This window comes from Lynx canadensis, chromosome A2, assembly GCF_007474595.2.
Source record: "Lynx canadensis isolate LIC74 chromosome A2, mLynCan4.pri.v2, whole genome shotgun sequence".
In the NCBI taxonomy this organism is placed as follows: Eukaryota; Metazoa; Chordata; class Mammalia; order Carnivora; family Felidae; genus Lynx; species Lynx canadensis.
This window is the reverse complement of record NC_044304.2, coordinates 122,533,047-122,554,575: the sequence shown is the minus strand read 5'-3', so window position 1 is coordinate 122,554,575 and position 21,529 is coordinate 122,533,047. Positions and strand designations below refer to the sequence as shown.

At 40.0% G+C, this 21,529-nt stretch overlaps 1 protein-coding gene across 1 annotated transcript in view; it reads left to right on the top strand.

Annotated features, from left to right (window-relative positions):
- The window catches only part of PDE1C (phosphodiesterase 1C), a 509,458-nt gene extending 488,162 nt beyond the window's left edge, over positions 1–21,296 (top strand). The window contains 2 exon segments of the mRNA XM_030308191.1: positions 1,069–1,137; positions 18,845–21,296. Of these exon segments, the coding sequence (XP_030164051.1) occupies positions 1,069–1,137; positions 18,845–19,014 (239 nt within the window). The 3' untranslated portion in view covers positions 19,015–21,296.
- Positions 21,297–21,529: the final 233 nt, after the last annotated feature.

Below are 21,529 nucleotides of genomic sequence, written 5' to 3'. Positions count from 1 at the left end.
TATACACTCACACACACACATACATATTTATATGTTTATGTGAATGTTCTTTTGCACAACCACTCAGCCCTCCCTTTGTTTTCTCTCTCCTTCCTGATCCTCACTCTGGGGTCTGCCTTGTCATTCCCTCGTGGCCCACGAAACTGTTCATATGAACGAAGATAGATAATCCCTTTCCTAGTGGGATGTTTTTGTTGTTGTTGTTGTTATTTATTTATTTTGAGAGAGAGAGCATAGGAGCAGGGGAGGGACAGAGAGAGAGGGAGAGAGATTCCCAAGCAAGCTCTGCACTATCAACTCGGGGCCGATGCAGGGCCCAAACCCACAATCCATGAGATCATGACCTGAGTTGAAATCAAGAGTCTCATGCTTAACTGAGCCACCCAGGTGCCCCATCCTGGTGGGAGTTTTGATGCCAGCTGCAGGGAGCCCATGGACCCCACTAACCGAGCATTAGTATGGTCTCCTGCACATGCACACACACCATGGTCCCTTTCATACTCGCCAGAACACTTTGATGTCATTGTTATTTCCCTTATTTTTCAGAAGACCTGAGCTTCAGAAAAATCAAGTTAATTGTTTGAGGTTCAATAGCCTGTAAAGTCTCTGGGGACAAACCCCTGTTTCCTTGGTTCTAAATCTAGAACTTTCCCTTCCACAGCAGCAGTCTTCCACCCTGGATGCACATAAAATCATCTGGGGGACTTAAACATACTGATGCCAGAGTTCCACCCTAGTACAGTGAGAACAGAATCTCTGGGGGTGGCGCTCAGGCAACTGTGTATTTAGAAAACTTCCTTGGTGGTTCTAAAGTGTGGTTCTGCTCTGTGATGTGTTGGGGACAGGAAACTGAGAACCATCACACGCACAGAGGTAAAGGCTATGCTCCTGGTTCTTTTGGACCATGGAATACGTGCTGCTCCCACAACCTCACCCAACCTTCTCCCAAACGTTGTTTTAAGACCCAAATATCTGGATTATTTGATAATGTTTCAGATGAGCATTTACCTGTCCTACAAGTCTGTCCACAATCCTGCTTTTCCTTACCCCTTTTTTTCCTCTTCCTAGGCACCAAGAAGCGCTCCCACGGCTCGCCAGCCCCAAGCACTAGCTCTGTGAGTCGCCTTACCTTGCCAGGTAGGTAGATGGCACAGCACCATGACCTTAGCAATCACAGGGAACAGAAAGGGCTGGTTTCTCAGGAGTTGATTTTGACGGTTGATAAAATGGGAATCTGGTCCCTTATCTATCTAGTCCACCCCACATTATCAGAGAGCTTTGCCTCTGTTGTCAACATTTGTAACGTTTGGAATGCACATTATGTACACATATTTGGTTCACAATCTTTCCTGCTCACTGATGGAAAGAGTAGAATCGTGTTCTTCCTTGATGTCCATTGGGGCAGGCTATGGAAGAACTTCTTTGAGAGCCAAATGGTACAGGGAAGGGAGTGTGAGTCTTTGTGAGAGGCTTGGGTTCAAATCCCAGCCTTGCCTTGTTCAAATTGTGCAAGCTCACTACACTTATTCAGCTTCTTGGAACTCTGTTTCTCATCTGTCTGCATGATGGTAAGGATTAGAAATAATGCTTGAGAATTTAGCATAGAACTGACTCATAGCTAATCTCCACTATTGAGAGATATGAAAGTCCTGTACGGTCTGTATTGGATACCATCTAATGTTTGCCAGAAAATTTTAAGCATTCACAATGATCCTGTGTAATTGCTATGTAATATGAGGAACACCTATTGGTCATTCTGTCTCCATGCATAGGCTTACATTCTCTACCACAATTTAAGTTTTATAAGTAAAATCTGGCAAAACTTGTTTGGGAGGAAGGAGAGGTCATAAAAGGTAAATATGGACATTGGAAAATTTGGAAAATAATAAAACGTTTAAGAAGGAAAATGTTAATAATGCTAGCACTTAGAGGTGACCAAGATTGCCATTCCTTCCAGTCTATATTAGATGCTTTTTCCCCCTAGATTTGAATTATATTCTACAGAGAATTTTGTTTCTTCCCTTTTAAAATTTACTGTTATATTTCCCCCATTATTAAATATTAAATAATATTTCAGTGACTGACTTATATTTCATATTATACCACAATTTATGTATCTATTCATGGATAACTTTTGCTTTTATGTTATTTTTGTTATTATAAATAATCTCACAGTCTTGTATCCAAATCTTCTGAGTCTGTAAGTGTGGATTTAGAATAGATTCTTTAGTAGGATTACTAGCTCAAAGAATATGTACATATTTAGGTTCTTGATATATTATTGTCAAAATGATTTCCATAAAGGTAATATTATTTTATAGTTTTAGTGGTGAGTTTGCCTTTTACCATGCCCTTGCTAATGCTAACATTAATGCTTTACCAATTTGATTAGACAAAATTATTTTCACATTTACTTTGTATTTGTTTTATTTATTTTTTTAATCTGTTTTCCAACGTTAATTTATCTTTTATATTTCTTCTTTTGGGAATTGCCAAATTTCATCCACTCTGAGCAGGACATTGCCTTCCATTTTAGCCCCTCTACAATAGGAATGTTTTGCAATCAATGCTGTGTTATAATTTAGTGAGCAGGATTTTTTCTTGATTGTACATGAAATAATAGTTCACTTTACAACTAGTGGCACCTTAGAGTAGATGAAATATAATCTATACATATGTGCTTTTTCAACCTCAACTTCTGTAGCTTCCCTACCCCAGTCCAAAAACGGGACTCAGCGTCCACTGAATAGCTCTGAAACCTTCCTGCCAGCATCAGTCTGCCTAGAACACTCTTTACCCTTTTCTCCTCCTGGATGATTTCTCTTGGTGGTCCTTCCAAATCATCTAGGTAGAATTAATACTGACTTACAATGATTTGCTTGTAAACGCCTTCACTCATTGATAGCGGCCTTTCCAAGAGTGGGGACTGTCTTTTTTTCTATCCCGGTGCCTTTCAAGGTGACAAGCACACACTGGGTGCTCATTAATGTCTGTAAGACTGGGTGTGTGAGTGAGAACTGTCCAGTTTCATTTATGACTGCAGAGAAAGAAACTGCCTTCAGAAAAAGACTCATTTTCAAATTTGGATTTACACTAACTCTACTAACTTTCTTTCTCTGTTGTCTCTGGAAGCCTCTTTCATCTCGTTCCTGCTTGTAGTTTTGGTGGTGTTAGGACTATAGGCATTAGGGGGGAAATGACTCCAAATCAAGCAACTCCAGTGTGCTGTGATAGTGTTTGCTTTTCTCTGTAAGGTTATATCATTCCTGGGTCACATGGCACCTCTGACCTCATCCTGGACATCCACAATAATATGCAGAGCTGACCTGGTTCCCACCTGCTGTGCTGGGGGCCTATTGCTAGCCTGCTAGTTTTCCAAGTCTTATGACTCACCTTGTCTTTGCAGACACCTTGTCTTTGGCCTCAGTTTGGCAGTTTGAACTGTCCTAAATTGTGCGTTGGGGGCTCTGAGTTCTGGCAATTCCAAGTGGTCAGAACTGGAGTTCTCAAAACATTTGACATAATTAACCATGCAACGTGCAGCAGACACCCTTCACCTCACTCATTACGATGGCCAGCCCACGACTGTCCTACTTCAGGAATACCACGTTGCCTCCCTTGACTCAAATGCCTCTACCATAAACTCTTGGTGTCAAGCAATTTAAGGTATTATGTTTAAGGGTGCTTGGGTGGCTGAGTTGGTTGAGCATCTGACTCTTGATTTTGGCTCAGGTCATGATCCCAGGGTCCTGGGATTGAGCCCCGTGTGTTAGGCTGTGCACTGAGCGTGGAGCCTGCTTAAGATTCTCTCTCTCTCTCTCTCTCTCTCTCTCTCTCTCTCTCTCTCTCACCCTCTGCCCCTCCCCCATTTTTCTCTAATAAAGTAAAGTAAAATAAAATAAAATACCATGTTTAAGGATACTCAAAAAGCCAGAGGGATAATAATCCTTGAAAACAATAAAATAAAATTGTGCAGAAAAAAAAAATAAGAACAGAGATATGCAAAAGAAGCAATTCAGAATCTGAAATTTTAAAAAGCCAACAAATTTATAGCCACTGGAATTTAAAAAGAGAAAGAAAAACTCAATGTGCAACACAGATGAAAAGAGAATTAATGTTGGAAGTCAGTCCTTAGGACCGGATACCAAACACAGTTTAGAGAGGGAACCATATCAAAAGTGAAAGAACATGAACTGTAAGACTTTTAGAAGGAGATATAGGGATAAACCCTTATGACCTTGGATTAGGCAGTGGTTTCTTACATATGACACCTAAAACCCAAAGAAAAAAATAGATAATATAGCTTCATTCCAACCAAAGACTTTTGTGCTTCAAGGGACACTATTAAGAAAGTGGAAAGGAAAATCCATAGAATGGAAGAACATATTTGAAAATCATATATCTGATAAGGGTCCGGTATCCAGAATATATGAAGAATTTTTACAACTCAACAATAAGAAGATAAATAACCCAATTAATCAGAGGACAGAGGATTTAAAGAAGCATTTTTTCAAAAAAGATATACAGATGAACATGAAAAGACGCTCACCAGCATGAGTCATTAGAGAAATGCAGATCAAAACCACAGTGAGATCCGACTCTACATGGACAAAAATTGCGACAATAATACCAAGCGTTGGTGACGATGTGGAGAAATTACCAGCCTTCTACATCACTGGTGGGAATGTAAAATGGTGCAGCCACTTTGGAAAACGGCTTGGTAGTTTCTCAAAAAGTTCAATATACAGTGACCGTATGACACAGCAATTCCACGCCTAGGTGTATTCCCAAGAGAACTGAAAAGCTATGTGTACACAAAAACTTGTTCACAAATATTCATAGCATTATTATTTATAATAGCTAAAAGTGGAGAGAAACTAACTGTTCATCAAGTGATGAGTACATAAAACAAATGTTGGGCCGCCTGGGTGGCTCAGTTGATTAAGCGTCCAACTTTGGCTCAGGTCATGATCTCACAGTTCGTGGGTCTGAGCCCCGTGTCAGGCTCTGTGCTGACATCTCAGAGCCTGGAGCCTGCTTCGGATCCTGTGTCTCCCTCTCTTTCTGCCCCTCCCCTGCTTGCCCTCAAGAATAAATAAACATTAAAAAAATTAAAAAAAACAAATGTGCTATATCCATATAATAGATTATTATTGGGCCATACTAAAGTATTGAAGTATTGATACATTCTACAACATGGATGAACCTTAGAAACATTTTGCTAAGTGAAAGAAAGAAGTGAAATTGCTCGTAGATGCCAGAAGACAAAAGGCTACACATTATATGATTCTGTTTGTGTGAAGTATCCAGAATAGGCTTATCTGTAGAAAGAGAAAGGAGATTAGGGATTGCTAGAAACTTGGGGAGAGAGAAAAATGGGGAGTGAATTCTCATGAATATGGGATTTCTTTTAGTAGTGATGGAAATGTTTTGGAATTAGCTACTGATGATGACTGCACAGCCTTGTGAATATGCTAACTGAACTATACACTTTGAATGATGAATTTTATGGTATATGAATTATATCTCAATAAAAAACGAAAGAGCATGGAAGATAGTTAAATGGTTTGAGAGATTCAACGTAGGTGGAAAATGCACCTCAGTTGCCATACCTAAATAAAACCAAATGCATATCTAAAAATATTGTGTGAGATTGCCCAAAATTGCCTCAAGAATAGAAAATCTTAAATGCCATGAAAAGCTGGTTATATTCAAGGAGGCTGCAAGCATTTTGCCTGTAATAAAATGACAACCAACTAGCAGCAAAATTTGCATTCATAATAGTAGATGTCAGAGGACAATGAAAATGTATCTACCGTGTGTTGTGGGAAAATAAACCAATATACTATAGCTGAAAAAGCTCAACTATTAGTTATGAGTGAAGGCAAAGTAAAAAAATTTTCAGATATACAGTGACATGATTTATCAGTCACAGTCTTTATTAAAAGAATGATTAAGGGGTATACTTCAATAAGAAGAAAAACAAACCCAAAGTAGGTGTGAGATACAAGAATATGTATGCATACAAGAATGGTGTATGCACAGGTAAATAAAACATATTGGTAAATTTGAGTAACTAGTGACCCTAAAAATAATGTCCAATTTTTGTATTAAAATGAGAAACAGAATCTATGGATGAAAGGAGGTTTGTTCAGTAGAAAGCTAAGGACTGCTAATACCTATTTTGTCTTTGGGCAGAACTTTGTAATTTTGTAACTTTTCAACACAAAGTATCATTAGTAAAATAGTGGAGATATAGCCTGTAACATCTAAATTGGGAACTGAACAATAACAAAAAAGGGGAATATAAAAATGTATCAACTTAATAGGAAGCAGAAGAAAAGGAAGCAAGGAATAAAGAATGATTACAAAATTAGATAGTAGAATCAAATTCAAAACAAAACCAAAATTAGGTAGTAGAATCAAATCCAAAAATATCAGTAATAACAATAATTGCAAATGGATTAAGAGATTATCTGATTAGATAAGGAAAACAAAATCCAGCTCTATCCTGCTTTTAAGTGCACACCTTTAAAAAGACCCACAGAAAGTTTGATAACATATGACAAAAGAAAGTTATCCATTTTAATATTCATATAGTAGTCCATTATATAAATGAGCCACAAGATATTTAATTATTCTCCTATTGATGGGTTTTTTCCATTTTTTGCTGTTACAAACAATGCTTAACATAATATTGAACAAGAAAAGCAAGTTGCAACAAGATATATACCATCTAATACAATTTATATTATCTTTTAAAACAAGCTAAAATATTAGATATTTAATAGATGCACACAAATTCAATAATTGAGTGAACATATGCAGAGGGCTAATGAATACCCAATTCTATATGATGCTTTTTGCATGTGGCGGGGGGTTGGGGGAGAGAAGTATCATGGAACAATGTACTAGGTACTTCAACCCTATTTGTGATATTTAATCTCTTTAAATAAATTTTTGAACCGAGGCGCCTGGGTGGCTCAGTCTGTTAAGTGTCTGACTCTTGATTTCGGCACAGGTCATGATCTCATCATTCGGTAGATCAAGCCCCACATTGGACTCTGTGTTGGCAGAACAGAGCCTGCTTGGGATTCTATCTCTCCCCCTCTTTCTGCCCATCGCTATCTCTCCCCCTCTTTCTGCCCATCGCTCTCTCTCTCTCTCTCTCTCTCTCTCTCTCTCTCAAAATAAATAAACTTTAAAAAGTAAATACATTTTTGAACTGATATGCAAAATGTTAACATTTGATTAAATTGTATTGAGAATACATGGGAATTTGATACCTTTATCTATACTTTTCTGTCTGCTCAAAGTATTACATATTAAAGAATTTAAGTGAAAAATCTGTGGTTGTCTTCCAAGACTGTTTTGTTTGGTTTCATCCAAGTAAAACTTGATTTTAGATATATTGCAGAGAAATTTGATGTTTTCTCTTTCTGACATACTGGGGGAGATACGAGGATTCAGGTATGAAGAAAGTTCTGCTGGTACCATGCGTCAATCCAGAAGCCACCAGAGAACAACTCATTAAGGAACTGCTTGTGTGGTTTCCAAAGTTATCAAAGGAGTCCTCCTAAAACTCCAGCACCGAGAAACTCTTCTGGGGACATCACCTTGATTCTTGGCACATCTATCGCAAAGTGACTCCCGTGCCATAAAGTAATAGCACCTGCAGCCGATTTTTTTCTAGAGCCAACTTCCACTGTGCCCCATGGGGTTTGTGAACCCAGTCAAGCTCCATGGTGGGCTGTAAACGATGGAGAGCTGAGGAGATGTTGGCTCTCACTGAAGGAGTGGCCCGGAGCTTCACCTCTACTTACAGTCATGACTGCTGATGATGGAGATTAGTCAGTGACTTACTTCTGAGCAGATTCCCCAGGGCGCCTCAGTCCCATCACTTTCCTGAAGTGGTCCCTAGATGGAAAGGTACAGTCCTGTCACCATTTGCTGATGCAGACAGCTGATTGCTTCTTTGTGTGTGCAGCTGCTGGCATGCACAGTAGTGTTGGCAATAGACGCAGCTCAGCTTCTAATCTCTGTGTCTGACGTAGAAAGAGCGTGTGTGTTGAGATGCCAGCTGGCTTGCAGTGACATTGTCTGTGTCCTATTCTAGGGGACTACGGATAAAACGTCCATCCGGAGGATTCCTCAGAAGAGACCTGACCAGCTCTGAGGTCTGAAGACATTTTAGGAAGTTTATGCTTTTTTTTTTTTTTTTTAACCAGGACGAAACATTATGTGTATTATAAGTTCTTGAGTGATGAACTTCAAAAAATAACTTCTGATCTCCCTAACACAGGTTTTTAACAATAAATACTTTGGTATGTATTGCACATCTATTAAATATCAGGGACAATGTTAGATTCTTAACATGTATTACCTCACTTGATCCTGGTAATATTATCTCCATTTCACAAATCAGGAAACTGAGGCATAATTGGATAAGTAGCTTGCTCAAAGTTAGCGAGGCAAGACAAGCCTATGCTTTTTGCTTGAGTTTCATTGCTAGTGGGTAAAGACAGACGTCAAATAGTCCACACTGTAACCGCCTTTCTTGCACACTTGTGCTCTGTCTGGGGATTAGGTCAATTACCCAGCTATGAGTGTGGAGGGACCCTGCCCTGTGTTTTGAGTGAAGATTCCAGTGAGTGCTCTTTTGTAATTCTTTTATGTTGAGTTTGAGGGATGGAAGTTGTCATTCTTACAATGGTGTAGATCAAAGCTCACGTGTTATATTTTGACTTAGTACTTCAGAGCTCCAGACCCCTGGTGAAATTTAGCTTTGCAGTCTTCTCCAGGCATAGGTCCTTGTTGGTATGAACAAAGGGCAGAGTTACTGACTGAGCCTTACACTTCCCATTTCATATGTGCATGTGGAAAACGATACACATTGATGGGAAAAAAAAAACTCAGGAAAAATACTTGGCTTTTCTCCAAAATATTTTTCTCCTTTAAAACAGCATGGCTCACATACATCGGGCCTGCTGGGGCCAACAAAATGAAAACAAATAACTAAATTGAAGGTGATCCCTCCTTGAGGGAGGACTTCCTTATTTTTTATTATTAATTGAAATAATAATTTTATTAAATGAAATCATTAATCATTTAATCCTCAGGTTGCAGTGCATTTAATAACCAGCCATTGTTTGAATAAGAAGAGAGCTTGTCTTCAGGCCTTACTTAACTGCTCCTCCTCTTTTAGCTCTTTGTTAGAGGGAGAGGGGTTTGAAAACCATGCCTCAGTGCCTCTCCATACTCTAGTGTAGAAATGAGCTGAGGTTGTAGCATTTGTGTAAAGCAAACGTGTTCGGGCTTCAGACTTGAGACTTCAGGACGAGGGAACTTGCTGACACCCTTCTTGGAACAAATATGGGCAGCAAATCTAGACATCAAGACGTTGCTGAAGCAAGGAGGACCTATCAGGGTCTGTAGATTCCAATCATCTTTGCCAGCTGATGTGTTTTCTAAATGATTCATTTATTCTTTAGTAAATGGGAGATTTATGAAAGTTACTGAGTGTGATGCAGAGTAGCTTACTCATTTGTTAAATATTTCTTAGCACCAACTGTTACCAGTTCTGTGATTAGGTTCTGGGGACGCAAGTGTGCATAACACCTTGTCCCTGTCCCCATGAGGTTTGTAGCCAGGATTAATGATCTGCAGGATAAAGCATAAAGAAGCATCTAAAAGACCAGGGCATCAGTGGTTTAAGAATGGCTTCCAATGAAGGTGACTTGAAGAATTATTATGCCTCAGCATAATAAATGCAGAGTCTTAAGAATCAAAAGTGCCCTTGTGATTTTCCTAATTACATCAAGATTAGAAATCAGTGACTGAAACTTCTTCCATCATGGTTGTTTGTCTAAACCACACTTCCCATCCCAGCCAGGATTTCCAGCACCCCTTCACACTCATGGTTAGGTGTTGCCCAAAGTGATTGCACAAACATCCATATCTGTACATTGTATAAGTAGTTTAGAATGTGGGCTAGATGCTTTTGCCTTGGTTAGAATGGCACTTAGTTTCAGCAAAGTGGTTCCCTCAGGTAGCTGATATAGATTTCCATATATATGTGTGTATATATATATATATATATGCACTTTTTAGATAGTCTTTTTTGAATCAGAATGGTGTGTTCTCTGCCAAATGTTCGTAAATAAATTAATCTCTTCATTGTTTGGTAAGGTCTTTGATGTAGTAGCATCTAGTTGTGTGGGGAATTATATGACTTTTCTACACTATCATAAGAAATCCATCAGGGAGGGCGCCGTGAAAAGGCCCTCAGTGATGACCATTCATCCCCTATGCTCTGTAATAATAATGGTAGCCACATATCAAATATATACAACATACTGGGAGTCTTCAAGCTTACAAAGTACTGTATATACGTTCTCATTTACATCCCCGTTAAAATCCTTATGGCACCATGCAAGGTAGTTACTATTCTTCCCATTTTACAGAAAAGCAGAAAACAAAACAAAAAAAATACCTGAGTCCCAGAATGGTTCATGTCCTTAGAATCTTACAGCTAGTAATAGCTTAACCCAGTTAGGTGCTGTCCCAAACCCATGCTTCTCTTGTAATACCACACCACCTCCCTCCAAAGTAGGTTTTCAAGTGTTCAATTCTTGTCACAGATTTTAGCAGATGGCCAAGGGTTGGAAACTCCTGCATGCAATGACCAGATCCTGCCAGCTGCCCCAGATATTCCTTAATACCTAAGTATAAACTGACTTATTCTCGAAACAAACTTGGCACCTAAGCCAGTGTTTCTCCACCTGGCTACATGTTAGAATCACTGGACGTGACAAACATCCTGATGTTTGGGCTCCAACTTAAAATAATAGATCGTTTCAGAGACTTTGGAGAGTAGAGCTTGGGCATCAGTAAATTTTAAAGCTCTCCAGGAAATCTGATGTGCAGCCAAGGTGGAGAACCACAGGTGGAAGCAAACAACTTCAAGTTGGATGAAGGGCAACAAAACCAGGCGGGTTATCTTTTCTCTATGGACATACGTTCCTCTGGGGACCTGAAAATGCTGGTTGGGTCATCATTCGATGCTAGGTAGTGGTTTGGCTCATGCAGTGTCACCTCAGCTCCTTCTGGATAGCTTCTTAGAGGCAGGCTTCCTGTTTCTGGGATCTTTACTCTGTGAGGTGAAAACAGGGAACCAGTGGATTATTTAGCATTCTCAGTTTCTTGAGGTAAAGTCCTTGGAGAGCCAGAGTCTTAAAATGTAGGTAATGGGTTTCATTATCTTAGTTTTAGTATAAAACACACCTTGAGGAGTTTTAGAGTAGATCATCACCTTAGACAACACTACATCTAATGTGGGGCCCTGAAGCCATGTGCCCGAGTCATACGCGGTAGAGACAGAACTGAATCTGGCCCCTTCCAAGGATGAGGGCAGCTGCGATAATGGGTGTGCAAACACCGAATAGTACAGAAGACGGAGACCATGCTACTGGGTCTCCATAAGCAGCCAAGCCTTGAGTTTGTAAAAGGTTGTTTTATTTAGCTTTCACTTTTTAAAACGTCTCATGGGAAGCCTAGATAATGAACAAGAACCAAGCCTGTTTTACTGCTGAAGCCAGTTAATATCATCCACTTGCCCTTTAAGACCACCTTTGAAAGCCAGTCCAGCCGAACTGCTAGAGTTTTAAAGGGTGTGTTTCTGCCTTGGGAATAGGAAGAATCCTGCTTGATTCAGCCCTTCGTGGAGCCGATGCTAACATAGAGAAGAGTCTTTTGGCTGATTTTATGTTTTCTCCTGAGCTCTCCTGAGCTCACCTTCAAAATGCAACCGAGTCATGCCAAAGTAGCTGATATGGCTGACTTGATCAGAATCAGACATAAACCAGGTTTGGAATTCCAGATAACCTGAAAAGATGCCCCGAAAAGAAGATAGAAAGTGTCCAGAGAGAATACAAATCCAGAGGCATAAACTAATGCCAGGCAGATTATCTCAAACTAAGCAACACTATAACTATCAGCCCAAGATCAGTCCTACAGGGAATGGCAGTGCCCACCCTGGAAGTCTTCTTGGCATTCTGTCTGTTCAGGGTTTTAGTCCCACTTTATCCACCAGGAGTTACCCTTGGACGTGATCACTATCACTACAATGATAACAATAAAGAACCGAAGGCATTTTTTATTGCAGACGCCATAGTAAGTCCTTTATATGCCCAGTCTGGCTGAGTCCTCCCAGAAGCCCTGTGAAGTAGGCAACTGTTATGCTTGGGCTGGAGAGGAGAAATGTGGAACTTACTTGGAGTTTACAGGAAAAGTGACTTGCCCAAGAAAAAAACAGGAGTGGTAGAGGCAGGCTTTAAAATTAATCTCTGCCTGGCAAGCTCTCACTCTTATCTTATCCTTCAGTCAGACATCAGGAATGTCCTCTTTGTCTGCTCTTATTCTTTGCTTTTCCAAGTGTTAGATTTATTTAGAAAATAATGGCTAATCTCAGGGTTAGTTCTTCTTGGTGTGGGTCTTCTTAGAGTTCTCAAATGATAGCATCACAAAGTTGCTTTCTCCGACAACAACAAAAATACCTTTTCATTTCTCAGAGCTTCTGTCTTCATGGTAGACCCAACAGAAGAACAAAACGTAGTGGACAGGAGAGAGAGAGAGAGAGAGAGAGAGAGAGACAAAGCATAATTCTGAAGGCCACAAGCAACCTTAATAGATGCACAAAAGACTCCTCCCTAGCAAGGCAGGATGTTATGATCAAAATATAGCAGCAACATTGGCTAGCTCTCTACAGTTTACAGAACACTTCCAGTGTGCAAAATATTATTACTATTGTTTCTTTTGTGAAGATAAGGAAGGAGACATTTGGAGAGACCAAAACAGTAGTTCTCAAACTCTGGCACAGTGGAATTATCTGAAGAGCTTTAAAAACTCTTGAAGTCTCAGACTAACCCCCCATAGATTCTACTTTAATTGATCTGGGGTATGAGCTGAGCATTTGGATGTTTTAAATCTCCCATGGTGGTTCTCATATGCAGCCAGGGTGAGAACAACCTGGAGCTCAACCTAGCTTGATTGCTCATCGATAGGGGTGAGACTTTTGGAATTCCTGTTAACGTTCCAACCTGGCATAAGTGAAGGAAGAGACAAAAGCAGTTATTTAAGAGATCTGTTAGCTAAGACCTTTATATAATTCCTTCCCAAGTTATCACCACAAATTATATTAAGGGGGGGATGATTGGCTTTTGCTTTTGGGGAAGTGTAACTATAGCTGCTAACAAGGTATTCAAGAATCCCATATATTATACAGATTATATGCTCAAATATTGATAGTGTAAATGAGATACAATTTTGACTCTTTCAACTTATTATGGTAGTTACTAAAACTTACTCTGAACTTTGCCCCAAGGTTATCTTAAATATTGGACTAAGGCTCTGAAGCTGAGCTGCTTGAAGGTGAATCCAGAATCCAGGCTCCCTGCATGCCATGTTGTGTAGGCTTTGGCAAGTTGCTTAAGTTCTCTAAGCTCCAGTTTTCTCACCCAAAAAGAGGGTGGTAACAGTGCTTGCTTCATAGGGTTGTAGAGTAGATGAAAGGCTAATTCTCGTTAAATTCTTAGCATCGTGCCTAGTACACAATATATGTCAGATATTATAACTATTTTACCGTGGTGAAGCCTGAAATGAAAATCACAAGCTCAGGTTCTTTTATCATTCCGTCTTCAGTGGAGCTGATGTTAGCATTCTAATCCCTTGCAATTCAAAACTTGTGAAGGATTTTTGTAATTTTCATAAGGACTTTCCATCAGCTTTCAGGCAGATACCACAAGTAGACACTGATTTTAGAAATGGAATGTATGGAAGTGGGATTTTTATTCTTCACGTAAACCAATATTCCAGAGGCAGCAAGTGATTTTTTTATCTTGTTAGTTTAGTGTATGTGGGATGTGTGTGTGTGTGTGTGTGTGTGTGTGAATGCAGATAGAAAAGGTGTATAATGGAAATATTTTTTTCCAAAGGTCTTATCGTGGCATTCTCTTTGAAAGAGCGGAAAATACATGTATAACACTTCTTATTTTTAAAAGGTGCTAATGTTAGGGTGCCTGGGTGGCTCAGTTGGTTGGGCGTCCAACTCTTAGTCTTGGCTCAGATCATGATCTCGTGGTTCCTGGGATTGAGCTCCGAGTCAGGCTCTGTGCTGGCGGCATGGAGCCTGCTTGGGATTCTCTCTCTCTCCCTCTCTCTCTGCCGCTCCCTGACTCATGCTCTCTCTCTCTCTCTCTCTTTCAAATAAACATCAAAAAATAAAATAAAAAGGTGCTAATAATTAGAATTCATTCAGAAGCTAAGAATAGACCAAGTTGCTGCCATCACAGGTAGTGCTCTGCAGCAGAGATTCAGTGTTAGTTGTTCCAGAAGATCACAATCAAGTCATAGTGGATCAGAAGAACAGAGACGGATTCTCACACAAATTGTTATTTAGCTTGAGATTAGGCAGGACCAACACCAGGTGAGGACTAGTGACAGTTCTCTCTGACCTGCTCTCAGTGCAGAACAACAACGTGTCCTGAGGTAGGGATTCATCATAGTATATGATATGATGCCCTAAGGTAATGAATTAGCCCAGTTTTTCTGAAAGTGTTTTCTGCTAAACACTCTGTGAGAGGACCCTATAAAGGGAGTTCCTTAGCCTAAAAAGAAACAGAGGAAAACTACATGCTATTGGCTGCTTTTAAGGATTCATTAATACATAGCCCTATTATTTAGGTGTCTGAGAAGATGGGGTACCATGAAGATGGTGGTTTACCTTTAACCCAGTTAAATTTGACAAGGAACTTCCCCATCCCCTAACAATATCTATTACATTTGCAACTTTCTTGAAGGATACTTTGAGAAACAGTAGTCTAATATGACCTTAAAGAGCTTTAAAATTTTTTTTAACATTTATTTATTTTTGAGAGACAGAGAGAGACAGACCATGAGCAGGGGAGGGGCAGAGAGAGAGGGAGACAGACTCTGAAGCAGGCTCCAGGCTCTGTGATCTTAAAGAGCTTTAAAAGCCCTCTTTCACATTGCAATGCCTGAATCCAACTAACAACTGCATGATTTTGACGTAGGACTAAGTCTGAATCTATTTTCTGAAAACTAGTTCTATAGACTCTTCTCCCACACCACAAGAAAAGTAGCCACCAAGCAAAATGGTCTTGATAGAGACAGGGACAGAGACAGAGAGGGTGTAACGGAGAGGTTGGTGGTGGCTGAGGAAGGGGAGAAGATCATAGACAACGGGAGAACCCTGGTGTTGATGAGAAAGATAAGATGTAAACAGATGAGGATTAAAACCCCTCAAAGAGCATTGCTTTCATGAAAAACAAATATTGTGCATAATTGTGAAATAAAGGATGGTGATGGATCAACTTTTGTCATGCACTTTTCTTTTCCTAAGCACCTTTGAAAGTAATATAGATAATGACTTTCCCAAGTTCAGGCTCAGTGCAGAAATGTGACTTTGTCAAATCTTCATTAGCTAATTAGATCATTTCCTCCAAGTAAATTGCTCTAAGAGATGAGAGCCGACTTTGTAAATATGTCCCCAAGAGAAAAAAGGTCCAATTTGCTGATAATCAAGCATATGGAGGGGAGGGGATTCTGTTCCCAGTTTGGTTCTTCTCTACCCTGGTGGAAGGAGAGGTGGATTTTAACACTACTGATTGGGTTCAGCTGTGGGATGTGTGCAGTCATTGAAAGTGGAAGGATCAGATCCTCTTCCAGTATCTCCAGAATAGCCAGGAGACGAATGAAAGAGCCCTGGAGGCCAGGCGAGCATCCCAGAACAAAAGTCTCCATTACATTCAAGATGGTGCCCTTATCCCTAGCTCTGCTGTTTTGCTCTGTCATCAAATCATGTTTCCCTGCAGAGTGGAGAGGCAATCAATACATACAAAACAGCACTATATGAATTTTTCTTTTTTCCAACATTTTGAGTAAAGGTGACAGCAGGCATATAAGTATTTCCACAGTCTTGGTGGGGAGCCGATTTCTATCAGCGGGTTCAACTCTATTTGCAGCGACTCCAGTGGCAAGGGGAGTTTTTGTTCAGACAAAAAGAATTCCAGCAAACGGTAAATGTTTCTTCCTGCTGAGAAGTGGGAAATTCAATAATACTTTGGCTGGGTTCATGCTGAGCAGCGAAAATAGAATGAATATGGAGAGGGATTGTGACTTGAAGAGCAGTAAATCAGCTAGCCCAGACGCTTGCAACAATCAGCTTTTAATCTGAAACCTCTCTTGTTTCTACACCATTCTCCAGGGTAACAGGGTCGTTTTTACACTTGTTCCTAGAGTGTTTTGTGCTGCAATCCCTTGTTTACCCTAAGAAACAGAATTAAGCACTGTGAAGTCTGAAAAAATTCTCGATTCTTCTGCACATGTATTATTCTGTCACTACAGGACCATTTGCTAAACATCTTAAGAAAAGTTGGTGTGGGTGTTATGGTAGTAATAGCATCCCTTATTATGCCTGAATATGTTTTTCTTCTGTAAGTGAAGTCACAAATTTCAGCAGAAATCACTAGAATGGAAGTCCCATGAGGGCAGGGATTTCTGTTTTGTTCACCGTTTTATCAGCAACACATAAGTGCTCTAAGACATCAGTGAATGAATATTAGTCTATAGACTGTGAAAAGTATACTCAGCTATGAGCTCTCTGAGATGTCTATAATATTAAAGCCCAGAGTCACCCCCGTTTTTCTGGCTTTTTATTACATATGATTTTGTAGAATAACTCTGATGTATGATTCTATGGAAGGAATTTTTAATAGCATGTTTATTTTTCAAAAGTTACGTCACTAAAACCTGGTCATCATAGAAAAATTAGAAAATGTACACATCCAAAAAACAACAGCCATGTTTATACTACTCGGGGGTAATCACTGCTATGATTTACATGTATGTTCTTTGGGATTTTCCTATGCGCATATTGATATGTTTTTATAGTGATGAGATTAGATTCTGTTTACTGCTTTTTTGATTTAACAGTATTACATGAACCTCTATTTTTATTAATAGACATCTATATCCCTTTTCCATAGTATCACAGTAGTATATTTTAAGAATGTACCAGAACTTCACTAACCCCTATGATTGTATATTTAAGTTGTATGTTTAAGTTCTGATCTTTTGCTTGATCATATTGGAAGAGATATGTGAAACTGGTTTTCACAAAGGTAACCTCTTGTTTGATAGATCTGTCTCCTAATCTTAGCCCTCCACGCTGACACAACTGTGTATTACCTTTCTTTGCTGGCCTTTTACATGTTAGTACAATCGCCTCACTGAGAACTAGTGTTTGAGGAAATGGCTCAGCACCTGCTCTGTCCTTCATACCTTTTACCTGAGTGTTCTATCTCATCTGTTTGTGATTATCATTTAACCTTGTTTTACCTTTATTCACTTTTACATGGTATCACAGAGTGCTCTCCAGTGGGACTGAGACAGGGAAGAGGTGGGGTGGGTGGTGGGGGGCAGAGCACAGGGGAGCAGAGGAGGAGGAATCACTTTAGTACTTTATGTCTTTATGTGTCTTGACTGCTCATTTCTTTTCATCACTGAATAATATCCCGTCGTGTAGATGGTCTACAACATGGACAGCCAGTTGAAGGAGTTCTTGGCTTACAGTCTGTGGCAATGATGAATAAACTTCTATAAAATTCATATGCAGGTTTTTATGTGGACACCGGTTTTCAAATCAGTGGGGTAAATACCCAGGAGCAGAATGTCTGGATCGTGCGGTAAAACTATGTCTAGCTTCGTAAGAAGCTGTCAAACTGTCTTCCGAAGTGGCTCTGACACTTTGCATCCTCGCCAGCAGTGTCATCAGTTTTGTTTTGGATTTTGCCCATCCTAATAGGTGTGTGGTGTATATCATTGCTCTTGTAATGTGCAATTCCCTAATGGCATAAATTGTTGAGCCTCTTTTCCTGTGCCTTCTTTGCTATATGCATATTTTCCTCGGTGAGGAGTCAGTTCAGATCTTTTGCTCTGAGGTGAAGTGGGTTGTTTATTTCCTTTTGCTGGATTTTTTTTTTTAACATTTTTTTTTCTTCAACGTTTTATTTATTATTTTTGGGACAGAGAGAGACAGAGCATGAACGGGGGAGGGGCAGAGAGAGAGGGAGACACAGAATCGGAAACAGGCTCCAGGCTCTGAGCCATCAGCCCAGAGCCTGACGCGGGGCTCGAACTCACGGACCGCGAGATCGTGACCTGGCTGAAGTCGGACGCTTAACGGACTGCGCCACCCAGGCGCCCCTCCTTTTGCTGGATTTTAAGAGTTGTCAAAAAACATTTTGGACACTAGACCTTTCTGTGTGTGTGTTTGACAAATATTTTCCCCATGATGTACTTTTTATTAGCGCTTCGAGATTGTTTGCCACTTTGCAAGCCTGGAAGCTTACACACAGTGCTAAATGCTGAATCATGGTACGACTCTGCTCACCTGTGTTTAGTTTGCTGTTCCCCAAAGTGATACCACTGCTCCCACTCACTTCCTGAACTCCATTCGTTCGCTGTCAGAGAAGCTTTGTATTCTGGGATCCTCATTGTCTGTCTCTAGGTTGTGTACATTGTCTATCTCTGGCCTCCTTGCTCCCATTGTCTATCTCTTTATTTATTTTAAGTAAATGACAAGGGTGATAATGTTATTTATTCATCTACCTGCAGTAAGATTCCCAGTGAGGATCCAACTTGTTTGTTTCCTGGTTTTAAAGAGAACAGACAGGTCTAGGGGAGAGCAAGTTGCCCACAGTAGTTAGGTTGTGCCGTGTCATTGGCGAGGCTAATGGTTGTCTGTCTTCCTTTGCATGGCCTCCAGTCATCAAGCCTCCTCTACGTCATTTTAAACGCCCTGCTTATGCGTCTAGCTCCTACGCACCGTCGGTCCCAAAGAAAACTGACGAGCATCCTGCGAGGTACAAGATGCTGGATCAGAGGATCAAAATGAAAAAGATTCAGAATATCTCACATAACTGGAACAGGAAATAGGTCAAGGGGAAGAGAGGGAGTGAAGGAGAGACCCACTCCCCTGCCTGTCAGCACTCACCGGCCACAGTGGGATGTGCTTCCAAGACCGTTGGAAGACTTGGGGGCTGGTGCTTTCGTGGTTGACTCCACCAAGGCAAAGTGAAGCCTGTATGTGATTTTCCCCTTTGTTCTGTTATGGACCCAACCGTTACTGGATTTGGGAGTCAGTGGAGACTCCAGGAGTAAGAGGTTAGTCTCATGTGGCTTATATTTGTATAGATCTTTTGAAGTCTAAATAGAACCCAAATTAAAATAATGCCACCTCTTTAGAAAACATGGAATCCCTCCCACTGACACTTCTTTCACCCCTAGAAGTTGACTTGCCCCAATAAGAATATTGGTTTAATAATCATTGTATTTAAGAAATGTAAGTCTTAAAACATCTTTTCCAATTTTAAATACAGTAGAAAAAGGTGTTTTTGCATATGCATTTCTTAAATATGGTGATTATTATAATATTTAAAATGTAGGTGAATATGTAACTTCCAAAGGAAATGCATTAAAGATAAAAGTTGTGTTTCTGAACGTAACAATCACAGGCAGAAAAGAAGACCGATGAATAGAGTTCATAGGTAATTCTGAACAGAGGCTTCACAGAGAAGATACAAGTTAAAAATAAAGACACATGCTTTGGTTTTCGTTGCATGCTCACACAATCGCCTCATTTCGTACCTTTTGAAATTTGAGAGTTTGCAGGAGATATATTTTGGCTGTACTTCTAATTTGTTACTTTCACTTACAGTTGACAATTCTAGAAATCAATGAGATGCCCATGCCTCAGAGACTCCAGGTTTGAGATCTACCCCAGGAGAAGTCTTGTGGTCCTGGGGCAGGAGGATGTAAATTGCTGAACCTAATTTAAATCCCTAATTTGCAGATTTTTCTCCATAAAGTTGGAGATACCTTTAAGTTCAATTTCAGATAATCTTCCCAGCAGACCATATAGCTGAGCCCTTTGGGATCTCAGTTGCTCTTACAGCTCTTGGAGGAATGGAAGTCAGTAACTCACCTCTCTTCATTGCGGCATTTTTAGCTCTTCTGAATCTCTCCTAGAGTTTTTACTTTGGGACTCAAATCACACAAAGTGGGAAGGAATCTTTCAAGGCCAGAAATAGCTTTTGGTCCCTTTAGAAATGGTCTGGTGCAGTGGAAAACTTTAGGTTTGTTGTCAGGCGGTTCTGATCTCCAGTCCTGTCCCGTCTATAACTAGTTGCATGCCCTTGGTCTAACGGCATAATCTTTAAAAGCCTCAGTTTACTTAACTAGAAAGTGGGACTCATAATACCCACTTTGCCTTTTGTGGTGAACATTGAGAGTAATGTAGGTGTGGATTGTTATTGCTGAACTCAGTGAGTAATAGGAACAGAACAGATGTAATTACGAGCATTCCACATCCAAAAAAAAAAAAAAAAAAAAAAAAAGAAAGAAAAGAAAAAGAAAAAGAAAAAGAAAAAAAAAAACAAACTCCCAGGCACCCCTGCAAAGAAGAAGCTGTGTACTGATGGCCATAGCCTCTGGAGTCTGACTGCAAACGGTTTAGTGTTCTCTTCTCTCTTTCACCACAGTTCACTTCTAGTAAACCACAGTTATGCAAGTTGAGCCAGCTCCAGAGTTTAGTGCCCATCACGCTAGTGAGTAATTTATTTATAACATGGTTTACGATGGTGTTTCAGGGAAATTTAATTACTATACAAAAAGAAAAATCACTGTGACTTTTTGTTAGGAAAGCAATTGTAATTCTTAACTCCCTGCTTGGTCCCTGAGTGAAGGGATCCTTCTGCAGGCTCACAGCGTCTATTCTGCCTGAAGAAGGTTAGCTCAACAGGTACTTCCTCCCTGTTTGTATACAGGTGCCTTAGTGCCTGCTTCACAGAGCCATTAAGCAAACAGTGAAACTGCCCATGGGGTACTGGCCTCCTTGCTCCCAGTGGATCGTCAGTGATGTTTCTCATCTGTCCTTCAATACTTTCAGTCCTAGGCATTGAGATAGCAACGTGGCTGTGCTTCCTTGACTGTGCTTCTTGACGTTAGAAGCCATGATCCTAGGGCAGAATTTTCCGTATTGTTTTATCCCAAGATGCTATTTTTCAGCTTTGGCTAATATTTTGATTGAATTCAGATACTGAGATTCCTCATTGCTTGTTAGATACCTACCATGTGTTTTGTTTTTGTTTTTGTTTTGGCGTGATGGATTGTATACAAATGCCAGATTATATTCTTACAGCAAATAAAAAGATGCTTTTCAAAGACTTTCTTGTACGAGTCACCTTTTTCATCTTCAGAATTCTGGGATTCATTTGAAAAGCATTAGATTTTCCCTATCCTTGACACTATTTAGTCCTGAATATCTTGTCAAGACGAATAGCACAATTTAAACTTTTCAATTGGCTTCCTGATTGTATAGGTGGTAGGGTTTTTTTTAAACCCCCTTCTTCCCATACCACAAACCCAATCGATTAATTTGTTAATATGAGTA